Here is a 13634-nt window from a genome sequence, read left to right on the forward strand (position 1 = left end):
CCTAGTGTGTTAGCAGCATGACGCTCGACCGAGGAGTCGCGGTTCGAATCCCGGTCGATGCAACTGATGTTAATTTTTTTTTAATTATTTCAAAATATTTTTATATTTTATTAAATGAGTTTGGTATTTTATTTATATTTTTAAATACATCGAAATTGAAATTTCAGCCATACTAAATGAGCATTTTTATTTGTTGGGTTCAGGGTAGTATCTAGTCGAGCACTCTCGACTAGAGTTTTCTTACTTGTTTTATTTCTAATCATTACAATTCTGAGCATTCACTAATTTTTCTATAAATAATTCAAAATTTGTACATATTTTTTTCAGTTTTGTTTTGACAACATAATTAACACCTTTACATGCCACTTTTTAGTTCAAACTCCAAATTCTGAACAACTTTTTCTCCGAGTGAAATTCCAAAAATATTAGCAAGAGAAACTCTACGCTTGAATTAAACTAATATTTTGAATATTATGAAGAACAATTGAAACAAAACAATAAAGACAAACAAAGTACATTTAAAAGAAGAAACTTTTCCCGAAATGGTGGAGGTGAGAGAAGGTTGAATGGGAAATACTCTGTAAATACTCTGGCTTAAATGGCTTAAGTGACTGTTTACTTGTGATTACTCGTATTTAGAACATGTTGACTAAGAGACTGAATATTTGCTTAACAATTTCCAAGCACATGTTTAGTTAGCTTAATTCTAATTCTTTGTGGAGTACTTTTAGCTAAGGCTTAGCAAGAATTTTAACTTGAATTTCGAATTATAAGATGAAGCCTCTATATGCATTAAAATATAGGAATATTTATAGAAATCTAATAAATAAATCTGCCATCAAATTTTAATGACGCTTAAAATTCTTTGTATTCAAATCTCTCTAGAAAACCTTGAAAGCTGTTTGTAAAACTTACCCCAACTAAACGATGCTTCGCATAAATAAATTTTAATTACCCGAAATCTCGGCTTTATGTTGACTTTTTTGTTTGCACTCGGGCATAACTAAGAGTTTAAAGCTCACATATGGTTTAATGGCCAAAGCAGCCATAAAAGCTGTGCGGGATATAGTTTGGAGCGCTTAGCATACATGTGGGTGTGTGAAGGTGTTTAGGTGTGTGTGTGTGTGTGTGTGTGTGTGTAGGTGTACGTGCAACATTGTGGGCCATTTAATTGACGGCATGTTAAGACATTTGAGCTGCGCATTCCAGTCGGATGACATAAAGTTTAATTTCCTTGAAGGGGAACGCTAACATCTATGAAAGCAGCAGATTCAGCTACTCTCCCAGCCAGTCGCTTATTATAATTAGCAGGTGGGCAGGTGGGCAGGTGGGCCAATGGAAATTTGCATTACAAGTGGCAAGTGGCAAGTCGAGTGTTTTCCCAGGGCAACTAAAGTCGAGGGCCCTACTTAAACAAAATGGCGGCAAGCGCAAATATTTTGCATAGCATAATTTTATGCGCTTTGCGCATTAAAATTCAACTGATGGCAGCTGCAGCAGGGGGAGGCCGGCCAGGGCGCAGTGGGCATGGTCGAGTGTTATGCAATGAAATTTGATTGCAAAGAAGAAAAAAAAGAAACGGATTCGTAGCGCCATTTCCGACGCCGCTGACTTAATTAGCCAGGCAACTGCTGCTCGGGCTTGACTTGGCTAATTGAGGTTGGTTGCCAACTTTAGTGCCAACACGTCGCGACGTCTTTTTGCAGCTGCTGTAATGCGGCACACCCCAACTTCTATCTACGATTTGGCCTAATGGGTTTCAAATCGCAGTCGCAGTTGCAGTTGCAGCATCTCTTCTTATATTTTTTTGGCTTGCCTTATCTGGTGCAGCACTTGAATTATGCGATGGCCGCATTATTTGTTAATTTAATTTAATGGCGTGCGAGTAATTAAGTAATTTTTATATGAGCTCAAACTTTTCAAGGAACGCAAATAGCGCAAATGCCATTAGTTGTAAAGTTGGCCACAGCTTTAAGTTGAGTGAAAACTATGTTTCGCTGCTTTGCCCAGCTAACCGCAACAGGGATTACTAAAAACAACAAACGACACACACACACACACACACACGCATGAATTAAGGGACTTTCTAGCTACTTCATTACGTTGTGCACACTTGGCTCCAAGCGTCAATGGGGTCGACAAATGCGAAGTCCTTTTAATCCTGGACCGGGCACGCACAACTTTTACATAACAAGCTGCAGTAAACGTTAAAATTGCAGGCAACAAAAATAACACGCGCAAACAAACAAACAACCACACACACGCACACACAGCCGCACACCCACACACCCACACAATTACATAGCCAACTAGCAGCATCATGAGTATTAAATAACTCCTGGAAGTATGCAATGGTTTTTTCTTCTCCTCTGTGCTTGGCATTTGAGCGAAAAAAACTTCTTTACGCTCCACACAAAGGGAGAGAGAGAGAGGAAGAGAGGAGAGAAAACATACTGCGAATTGTTTTACTGCCATTTTTATTGCACATTCCCATTCATGACGTAGCCAAACGCGCAGCATCTTAGTCCTAGCCCAAAAGACACGCCCCAGCTCAGCTGCTGAGCTGAGATGCCCCAGCTCCAGGCTCACGTGCAACAACTAATTATGACTTGTATGTGTAACAGAAACTCAAATTGAAACGTGACCTACCTCGCGTCCCTTGCTGTGCAGCGTGTCATACACCTCCGGCCGGCCCTCGATGTTCTTCAGGCGCATCGGCTTCCGCATCAGCAGGCTGCGTCCCTCGTCGTCCAAGTGCATGAAGCTGTGCAATGGAAAATCAAAGTTCAAGAAGATGACAATGAAATAAATTTAATTACGTTTTTAGTATAAATTCGTATTAAAAAGTAGCTCAACTAATTTACTCACAATTTATAGCATTTATAATAAGAATTACAAATATAAAATATAGTACTAAATTCCAAAATTATATATGCTATAAACGACTTTCATGAACTTTAGTAATTCATTGGTTTATTATGAAAATTAAATATGTTACTTTTTATTTGAATTTATACTATAAACTTGCATAAGCATTGATATCCCTCTTAGTAAAAATTTAAAAAATGTCTTAACTTTGTATAGGCGTTAATTGAAATAAACTGTGAACCTCTGCTATATTTAACTATTTTGTTAATATTTGATTTTAATTTTTTTTTTTTTTTTTTTTTTTTTTTTTTTTGTAACTGCTGGAAATACATAGACAAGTTGAAGAATATATCTCAAAAAATCTATAACAATTTTTAGATTAGATTAGAATTGAGAGCTGAGTTACTCTAAAGAAAGCAATTTATAAGTAGATCCAAGTATGTAAGAAAATCTTTGTGACTATAAATGATAAAGGTACAGAATATTTATAAATTTATTATAAATATAAATAAAATATATAAATATATTATAACTATAAATAAATTATAAATATTTTTTATATCTCTTTCATAATTGAATCGCTATAACTTTGAATTAATAATCTGATTTTTTTTTTAAATATTATAAATAATTCTTATATCTGCTCTGTGATATTCATTTATTTTCGCAAACTCCTGCCAAAGTCTCAACTTTCTTGAATATAATACAAACTTGGGCTTTCTCCCTTCCGCCCGTTTCATGGCAAAAGTCATTCATAATATTTTCTAGTTCTTCATTCATTTTTTATCCTTAATTTGTAAATATGATTTATGACATGTGCAGGTGTGTGTGTGTGTGTAGATGGGTTCGTCTCACCTGCCGGCACGCGAACGATGATCCTGGGACATTTTTCGCGGCTGCTGTGCGTTTTTGGGCGTAGGTGAAAGTTCGCGCGAACTTTTACTGGATGCCGTGCCACTGCCTGAAGCACCGGCCGCACTCTGGCCCACACTACTACCACTAACGCCACCGCCACCGCCACCGCCACTGCCAGCCCCATCATCCAACTCCACGACGATGCTGGTGTTGGTGCCGCGTCTCTCGCGTCCCGGCTGTGGCGACGATGTGGGAATGCTGGTGCGCTTGTGGTGCTTCAATGGCGTGCCGCCAACGCCAACGCCAACGCCACCGCCACCGCCACCGCCGCCGGCGACAGCACTTACTGCGCCTGCGGTCGTGCCAGACGCGCCTTTGCTGTGGTCCACTTCATGGCTGGTGGTGGCAGCGACGCCGCCAAGATTTGTGCTCAAGAGCTGCCCATTGCCGTTTAGTGCTGCCTGAGTTTTGGCTTTGATTTTATTTGGCTCGACGGGAGTTGGCTTTGGCGTGGGCAGCGGCGATTGCTGTTGTTGCTGCTGCTGCTGTTGTTGGTGTTGTTGTTGTGGCTGCGTGTTTGTTGTACGCTTGATAGTCACAAAGCGCAGGTTCTCAAATATCGATGTGAAATGCTGCGACATGTTGTATTTGGTTTGGTTTGATTTTGTGCAAGACTTTTTTCCACTTTTCTCCTTTTTTGCTCTCTTCTCCTTTTGATTGTTAGCCTCGTTTATTTAGAATGCAGCCAGCACAGGTGAACTTGAAACCCTCTCGAGCTCAGCACAACTTTTGATTAAATTCTCTTAAAGAATGACGAGAAAAGTAAACCGAAAAAAATGAAGGAAAATCAACGAACTTTAAAAAAAACGACAAAGTTCAGCTTTGCTCTCTGGACAGCAAGCCACAGCCAATTGGTTTCCAGTTGTTTCTTTGTTGCTCCTCGAGTTTTTTTCTGCAGATTGAAAACTTTAAGCGAACATTAGTTGAGCAATCAGTGAATCAAGCAAATGGCCAATATGAGAATGCGAAATGAGAAACGTGGCTAAAAAGTTTACATTTAATTTGGGCAAATAAAGCAAATAATATGATATAATTCAAATTATGCAAAGCCAATTAAAATATGATTTCAATTTAATTGTTACTGAAATTTGCTTATTATTGTAAACTCATTATATTTATTATTTATTATTTATTATTATTTATTATTTATTATTTATTATTTATTATTTATTATTTATTATTTATTATTTATTATTTATTATTTATTATTTATTATTTATTATTTATTATTTATTATTTATTATTTATTATTTATTATTTATTATTATTATTTATTATTTATTATTTATTATTTATTATTTATTATTTATTATTATTTGTTATTTATTATTTATTATTTATTATTTATTATTTATTATTTATTATTTATTCTTTATTATTTATTATTTATTATTTATTATTTATTTATTATTTAATAATGTATATTGATTTTTAATTATTTTTCATTTACCAATTCAATTAAATTTTTTTATTATTTAAATTTTTGTAATATATTCAATAATAAATTTTTTTTAATTTTGTAAATTTTGTAAGTAAATTGCAAACATTTATAAACAAATACAAATAAAGTAAATCAAATTTAGAATAAATTATGTTTTTATAGATTTTTTTTTTAGATTAAATAGCAAAAATGATATTTTTAATAGGAAGAAATTCACATTCAAATAAATTATTAATAATATTGAATTAAATTTTTATTAACTGAGCCTACCAATTTAATTTGAAATATCTTAAATATTTGCATATTATTATTTTAATAAAAATATTTACAAAATATTATTGAATATATTTATTTTAATGTAAATATTTAAAAAAATTTATATCACATTTATATAAAAGTAAATTTTTAATTAAAATACACCAACAATTATAACACTTTATACTAACTAAATGTCCTGTTTAATTCACGTTCTACTTTTGACTTTACGCCTTTAAGTCTGGGGCAATTTGCTGAGAAGCGACTTTCATCGCACCAGTTCCAATTGGTTCTACGCACTTAGCCAACCGCTCAATTGAACACCTAACTTTATTGCCCGAGCTGCCAGCTGGATCCCTATCTACTTAACTCGCAGTTGTTTCACTTTTGAACTGCTGGCAGGGTGAGATGAGAGAGAGGCGTGGCGGGGCGTGGTGTGGTGTGGTGGGGAAGTCAAAGTCAGTGCGCAGCCCATTAAGTTTGAAATCAAGCAACGTACATTTACTTTTCCAGAACAACAATTCCCGCAACTATAACTCAGCAGCGAGCGCAATGTCCTTTGCCGCCTTTCCTTTGGGGACTTGCAGGAGACGGCTGCCAAGGCTTGCGAGAGCGTTTCATTTGCCTTTGGCTAGATAAGTGCGCTGCTGGCTGCGCTGGCTCTGTCGGCACTTAGTAGCAATTAAAAGTATCTTTATGGCAATTTGCCGGCTGATGAGCAGCGCCAGCCACAAACGAAATTTCCGCTCTTCAGCTGCGGCTTCATTATGTGTGTGCGACTGCAGCACAATATAAATTGCTTAATCAACAACTGACTGCGACTCTGGCTCCTTATGAACTTTTCAATTTAGAACACCTTAAAGTTAGTCGAGGGCCGATTAATTCACCATTCGCCATAAACAGGCAACAGCTGCCGCACAGCCGTTGTTTTCGCTAAGCTGTATTTGAAAGACTTGAACCTTAACCTTCGCATTAACAACATTCGAGTGGGCTCTTCACGCCCACTCGGCGCCAGCTGCTGAAGTTTTTGAGGCAACATGCGAAATTTTCATCAGAATCCTTTTATTTTGTTAACTCATTCGCGCCTGCTTCCGTTCAGACAGCCGCAGCTGTTGCCTCCTCCGCCCGCCTCGCCCGCTCACCCAAAAGCAAATACAATGCATTATCAACAGTTGGCCAGGTGAGAGGACTGGGCAGCGGGCCAACAAATATATTTAATATACATTTACATTCATATATATCAAGTTCTTAAGCCAAAGGCAGCTGACTTTTGTGGCTGGGTAGCATAATTTTATTTACATTAAAGGAAAGTACTTTATACGGAACTCTGCCGATGTGTAGCTCCCTAGCTTTTTAACTGAGCAGCTTTAAATTCTATTTAACAAAGTTATTTATTTACATTTAATATTCTTAGATTTTTCCAAGTAAATTTCAATACTTTATACAAATCCATAGAAAGTCTTCTCAAGCGTACTTTAACCAACACCTCCTCAATTTTGTTCCTGTTTTGTGTTATAATTATAGCAACCTAAGCAAATGACCCGTAAATAATTCAACTATTTGCCAACTTGGCATTCTCTGATCACATCTACTCTCTGCCGTCATTAAATTTTGTTACATCAAGTCTGTTTAAGCAGGGCTTTGAATCAATCTCACATTAAATACCCTTATTTTTCATGAGTCTTTAGGAATTTTAATTTGAAATTTACAGCAGAGCAGATAAAATATATATATTTAAATATAAATATATATTGTATATATATTTTTTAAATATTTAAATTAAATTTTGGATATTCCATAAATGTTTTCTCTATGCAAAGCTAATTCTAATAACTAATAATCATTCAAAATTTCATTCATTTGTTAGTTGAATATTGTGAGCTAATCGTAGCTACTCTGATCCGAGTGTATGGAAAAACACCACATGAAGAATAGCATATAAACTGACTTACACCCACACAGGCACACACTCATCCACACAAATACACAAAATGATTGAACGACATATTGTTGACCGCCAACAGAATCGGTTGACTGAATCAGCATCCATCGAACAGAACTCAGTTGGCCTTTGATTTGCAGCTGGAGCGCATTCAATAAGTGAGAGAGTATATTGGCTTTGTGTAATCTCTGCCTAGGTTAACATTCGTCAGTGTGTATGAAGACAAATCATTGCCTTTATAGAAGCTACAGAATATAAGGGGAATACAGAATAATAGGGAATATAAGCTTATATCTGCTCTTCTCTGCGTGAAGTACATATAAAGATTTTGTGGCAAATCGATAAATCATTTTATTATTTATAACTAAGTCGTTGACAACGTTGAAGGTAGAGCTTTGAAAATTTCGTAAATATATAAGAATAGAATAATACATAAGGCTTAAATAATTTTATTCATTAATAGCATGGTAAACAAAAGACATCCGTCCCTAACACACTAGGAAACTTTAAAATAAGACTTACCAAAGACTAAGAGTTACCATACACCTCTAATCTCTATATTCCATATTCTATGCTCTCTTTACTTTATACGTTAATCAAATATTTTGTATTAAGCATTTCGATGGCGTCTAAATTCAGGCCCATGGAACCCCTGCAAATAACTTTCAGGTGCACCTCTACAAAGAGACTTATGCATTCATGAAAAAAAATTCGAATGGAAATAATTTTATTTAAAATGTTTAAGTTTAGCTTTTTTTTTAACTGTGATGAATATTATAAAAGAAATAAATAAGTAAATATATTTAAATAAGCTCTATTCCTTTTGAACTGTGAATGAGCATTGTGCAGTTGGCTGAGCCCCTTTCACTTCTTTTTTTCTGCAACTGGTCCATAAACATTTCATGCTGGCATTAAAACAAAGCGAGGCTAAACAGAGCCGTTAGATGGTGCCATTAGTATTTAGGCTTGACTCGCATTTAAATTCAAATCACACACATAAACATTCGCTTTGATTTCCTTGTTTGTTTGGCACACACACACACATAAATAACAACAGCTGTCTCTTTCATATTGTATTACTCTGTCTCTCTCTATCTCTCTCTCTCTCGCTCGATTTGATTTTTATTATTGTTGGTTTTGACGAAATGCTTAAGCAAATGAAAATGATGAACCACAATTTGGTTTATTTTGTTTAATTTGTTTTGGTTTTGTTGCTGTGGTTGTTGTTGCTATTGTTGTTGTTGTTGCTGCAGTTGCTGACTGAGCTAATCAATCAATCAATCAATTAATTGCCCGCCCTGATAAGTCTATTTTTATTGCTGATAGCCAACAGTTGCTGCTATTTTCTTAGCTGTTGGCCATTTTGGCACTTAGTCAAAGTGATTGAGTGTGGCCAAGCCAGTTAGTTGGCCATAAGAGACTGCAGCCGAATGGGTATTACAAGCATATGTTGGTGGTCAGCATTGTTTAGGGTGACCCAAAATGAGAGCAATATGAAAGTCAATGTTAATGGACAAAAAGACTTGCGATATTACGCTGTTTCATTTGGAAGCTGTGAATATGACGGATGAAAATGTTCAAGTTAGGATTGCTAGAAATGCTTCAAGAGTAAGTAAACCAATTATTTGGATTATCAACGAAAAAAATTAAACTCCAAAGTGAGTTCTCGACATTTATATCTTGTTTTTAAAAAGGTTGCTATTGGGACAGTTTCTCAAAGACAGTTATAAGGAATTCTCCATAAAAGACAATTCTCTAGATATTCAGCCTCACTTTTTACCTCTTCAATATAATTGACTTGTTTCATGTTAAGAAATGCGACATGACCTAACATCTTAATAATTCATTTCCTCTTCCGTGCACAAACTGTTTGCTCAGCAAAGCAGCCAACTAGCAGAAGATATAACCAGTTACGCTTCAGCACGTATTCCAAACCACTTAACACAGCCAGATTTCGCAATCATCGTTTCGAATCCAATCAATTGCTTTAAAATAAACTCAAGTGCAATCAAAGGCGACGGCGAAACAAAAGGACAAAGGCTCCAAAGCCTGAATGCTTTTCATATTATCTCAAATGACAACACAGAACCAGAAAAAAGGGGGAAAAAACACAAGAAGAAATCGCAGTTCCACAAATACAAAGGCAAAGCTGACAAAAAATATACAAAAAAAAAAAAAAAAAAAAAAAAAAATCTCAACACCAGCAATGCAAATAAGCAGCAAGAAAAGTACAAAATCTGTTAAGAAAACCCATTTAAATGTTTGGGCCGGAGCCAAACAGCGAAAGCAGTTGGTTTCCAAAAAAATTTAGCATACTTTTGCGGGCGGGTCAGCCATAAAGTGTTGGCTGCTCACACACACACATTTATACTGCAAGCCTGTCAAAAGTATAGCTCAGTCCACAGATCGTTTTAAGTTCATTTTTCTCCTTATGCAAATATAGAAATTGTAAATATAAAAAAAAGTAGGAATAATAAAATTTGCACATATGAAGTGCGACGGACGTCTGAAAATAAATAATAAAATTGTAACTTGGACCAGCTCTCTCTGCACTCCTCACTACATGCATATATAGTCTAGCCTTTGTGGTTCGGCAAGGTAAACGCAGTCTGGGCGACTCTAAACTGACTAACTGAGTAATCCGCTTCACAGCTGGCGCAGCTCTCGGCGGGATTAACATATGAAAGGATATGGCGTGCAAAAGGTTCGGCCTTTGAAGGCTGCCAGCCAGCTCCAGTTATTTACAAACGGCATTAAGTATGCGTACTTGCTGCTGGTGAAAAGCATAAGGAAAATAAAAATGAAATGTGGGTGTATGTTATACAAAATAAATATTCACACTTTGTTTGGGCTACGCATTCTTGGATCATGTCAGTCGCAGCTGCGCCTGTTTTGCCTGCCCGGCCCCTGTCAATATTTATATATTGTTATTTGAAATTGATATGTAAAAGCTGACTCAAAGCATTCATTATGCCCCACAAACATGGGGCGTACTCGACTTTGAGCCGGGCAACGGCATGAATGTGGCATAAATTACGAGAGAACATCAAATGTGGGTTGTACGAAAGCCAAAGCACAACGTGTATCATGTAGTAATCTATAAAGTGGGCGCTAAATAATGCATGAAAGTTAATCATAAAAGGGATAACCCATTCGGGAACAACATTCAACAAACACACTTGAGTTTCATTGAGTTTCATTAATTGAGCCGAGCTCAGCTTTGCATATGAGAAATAAAACGTACATATTTGTATATTTTAATTAAAATAATATTTTTAAATACAAATATAAAAACATTGGTGGTTCTTTTAGATATATTAACTGTAACTTTTGAATATGCTAAAATGCTAAGTTAAAAAACATATATTTATGTATACACATTCGTATGTAAAAATAAATAAAGCATTCAATGAATTTGTAACTGGAATGATTTTAAATATTTCCAGGAATCTTTGGAGCATAAAAATAACATTTGCAGAAATTATTCTTATTTTTAAAATTTTCTTAAATAAATTCGATGAATAGAAATGAGCTAATAATGATTAATTAATGTAAATTAAATTTTTAGTAAATGTAATTTTATTAAATGTAATTTATACACTTATAGATCAAACAGAAACAAATTATTTTTATTTATAATTTGAATTATACAGATCGAAATTTGTTATAATTTATTAATGAGTATACATTGTCATATTTATTTATTTATTTAGCTCTTATGTGAGATGAATTCAAATATAAATAAGTAAAGAGCGTAAGAGCTAATAATTTTATAATTTCTAACCTAATCAATAAACAAATTTAAAAAAATTTTTTTTTTTTTAAATATATATTTAATACATAAATAGCCAGTTAACCAATTCCTGACAATACTTTACCACAAATTAATAATTTTTTTAATTGCCTTCAAGACTTGCTTTGCTTTACCTTGTAAAGCACCTTAGACTTGAGCTTCACATTATTTAATTTAAATTGCTCATATATTTACCTAGTCAATTCAAAGCACATTATTTGCTGATTGCCAATTTGAGGCGAGAAGCAAATTGAATCAAGCCAAAGGCTGACCGCATTTTGGTTTTACACATGCTAAAATAATATTTGCTAAATAAACTATATGCAAATATTTATGTTGGCAGACAATAATGAATGAAATTGTGCCTGTAATGCTTATCATGATTTGTCTGCTCGTCTGCGGAAGGTAATATGCAAAAGAAATGTTATGACAGTTAATTTAAAGAAGCTGTCCTCAGCAGTTCCCAGTGCAATCTGAGCACAAAACTATTTTTCATTTAAAGTTTAAGGCGCAAATGGCACTGAAGAAAAGCATTTTTAATTTGAAAGCGAGGCAAGCGTATGTTAATAATAAACGAGAGCAGGAAAACGGCATAGAAAGGAGCACACACTCTCACGCACACACACACATAGACACACGGGGAGACAAAGACACGATGTGAAAGTAAAAGCCAGCAACTGGAGCAAACTTTGTTGAGTTCTCCATTAAAAAAAAATAAATAAGTAAATTAAAATGTAATATGTGCTAATTGTTTTTCAATTTATTCAATGCCATTGAATGTGCGAGGGAAAAATTAAGTTACGAAAAGTTGACTTGACGCCACTCGACTCAAAGTTAATTGTGTTTATAATTAATTCCAGTTGCAGCTCTTTGCTAAGTGTTTTTGCTGACAATAATTTTGCTATTTCCACAGTTAAGAGGACGCCTGACAATATTGTAAATGATTTATTTATACCTAACGTAATTAATATTACTTCGGCTTTGAAAAATAAATGAAACCAAATGTCCATTCTTTATGTACGGCTTAGGCGTAGGCATTTTGAATGAGGTCTAGACAAATTCGATTTCAATTTGGGACTCATTTAATTGGCATTGGGTACGATTAATCAATGGCTCTTTGAGAATTATTTGCACAGTTTGGCTGATTATTCTTGCGCAATAATAATTGCGACAATAAGTACTCAATTATAATTAACTAATTTATGGCCCTGATTGCTATGCAAAGCACTTGGATATAATAAAATAAAATTGTTGAATTTTTTTTTTTTTTTTTAATTTAATGTTTATTGACGCCCCACGAGGTACACCAATAACCACCAATTATTTATAGTAATTTATAAGCCATTCTTTTCATGTATTTTGTCTGTTATATATTTAATTTACTTATTACAAAATAATTATTTGTTATATATTTAATTTACTTATTACAAAATAATTATTTGTTTTTATCTATTTCTTTTTAACTTAAAGTTTTCCCAAAGTAAAATATATAATTTTATATTATATTATATTATATTATATTATATTTTTTTTATATTTTAATATATTTAATAAACATTTTAACTAAGTTTTAATTTATAATATAAAAGTAAACAGAAAAGAAAATAGTTAACAATCCGCACTAGTTTCTTTTTTTTTTTTTTTTTTTTTTTTTTGTATTATTTTATTTTTTATTTTTTGTTTATATATATTTTTTTATTTTTACTCAATATGAAAGAGGTAAAATATCTAAAACATAGATTAAAATATTTACTTCAAAAATGATGTTTCCATATTTAACAATATATTATGGCTTTTAATTTAAATAAATGTTGTCAATGATTTCATTTCTATTTACCTTATTTATATATATTAAAAATAGGCGTTTAACTCCTATTTTTTACGCACAACTAAAATTATTAAATTACTCAATTTTTTTCCATGTGTATTGATATTAGTAAATATTTGGGTATTTTGATTTGTTTTTATTAATACATTTTTTTTATTATTATAATTTAAGTTTTAAACCTGTTGTTTATTATTTCTGTTAATTATTTGTTTTTCCTACACTGCACTCACAATATTAAGTGTTAATCTACATCATTTGATTATCAGCTTGGTCCACATATTTATTAGATTTTATTTTCTAGGTTCTCAGCTCGATCTAACGAACTCAAGCGCCGCGCGGTAACTGAAGCTAAGGCAGCAACGCAGCATCCTTAAATAGTAGTCGCTTCCTTTCGAACAGTCACACGGTCGTCTTCCGAGACAACAACCAGGCAGCATCCGTTCACCGTTGGTGAAAGCTTAGTGCGCAAATGGGAAAATCAACAATGGTTTGTGGCTCGGCTAAAGCTCTACACTGGAATAGTTGTTTTGACGGCGGCGCAAGCAACAGGTGAGAGACTTAATCATGCCATTTCGCAACAGGTGCCTAAGAA

General features: G+C 34.0%; 1 protein-coding gene across 2 annotated transcripts in view; it reads right to left on the bottom strand.

The window, feature by feature from the left end:
- Nos (Nitric oxide synthase) overlaps nt 1-13534 on the bottom strand; it is a 48202-nt gene extending 34668 nt beyond the window's left edge. The window contains exons 1-3 of one of the 2 annotated variants that reach the window (XM_089465375.1): nt 13273-13534; nt 3724-4689; nt 2650-2764 (exon numbers count right to left, since the gene is read on the bottom strand). In XM_089465375.1, coding sequence (XP_089321501.1) covers nt 2650-2764; nt 3724-4364 — 756 coding nt within the window. In that variant the 5' untranslated portion in view covers nt 4365-4689; nt 13273-13534. Of the gene's footprint in view, nt 1-2649; nt 2765-3723; nt 4690-13051 lie in introns of both variants that reach the window. The other variant, XM_089465376.1, reaches the window with a different exon arrangement.
- Between the last annotated feature and the right edge of the window lie 100 nt (nt 13535-13634).

Source organism: Drosophila arizonae, chromosome 3, assembly GCF_054131065.1.
Source record: "Drosophila arizonae isolate 15081-1271.41 chromosome 3, UAZ_ARI_1.0, whole genome shotgun sequence".
Taxonomy (NCBI): domain Eukaryota; kingdom Metazoa; phylum Arthropoda; class Insecta; order Diptera; family Drosophilidae; genus Drosophila; species Drosophila arizonae.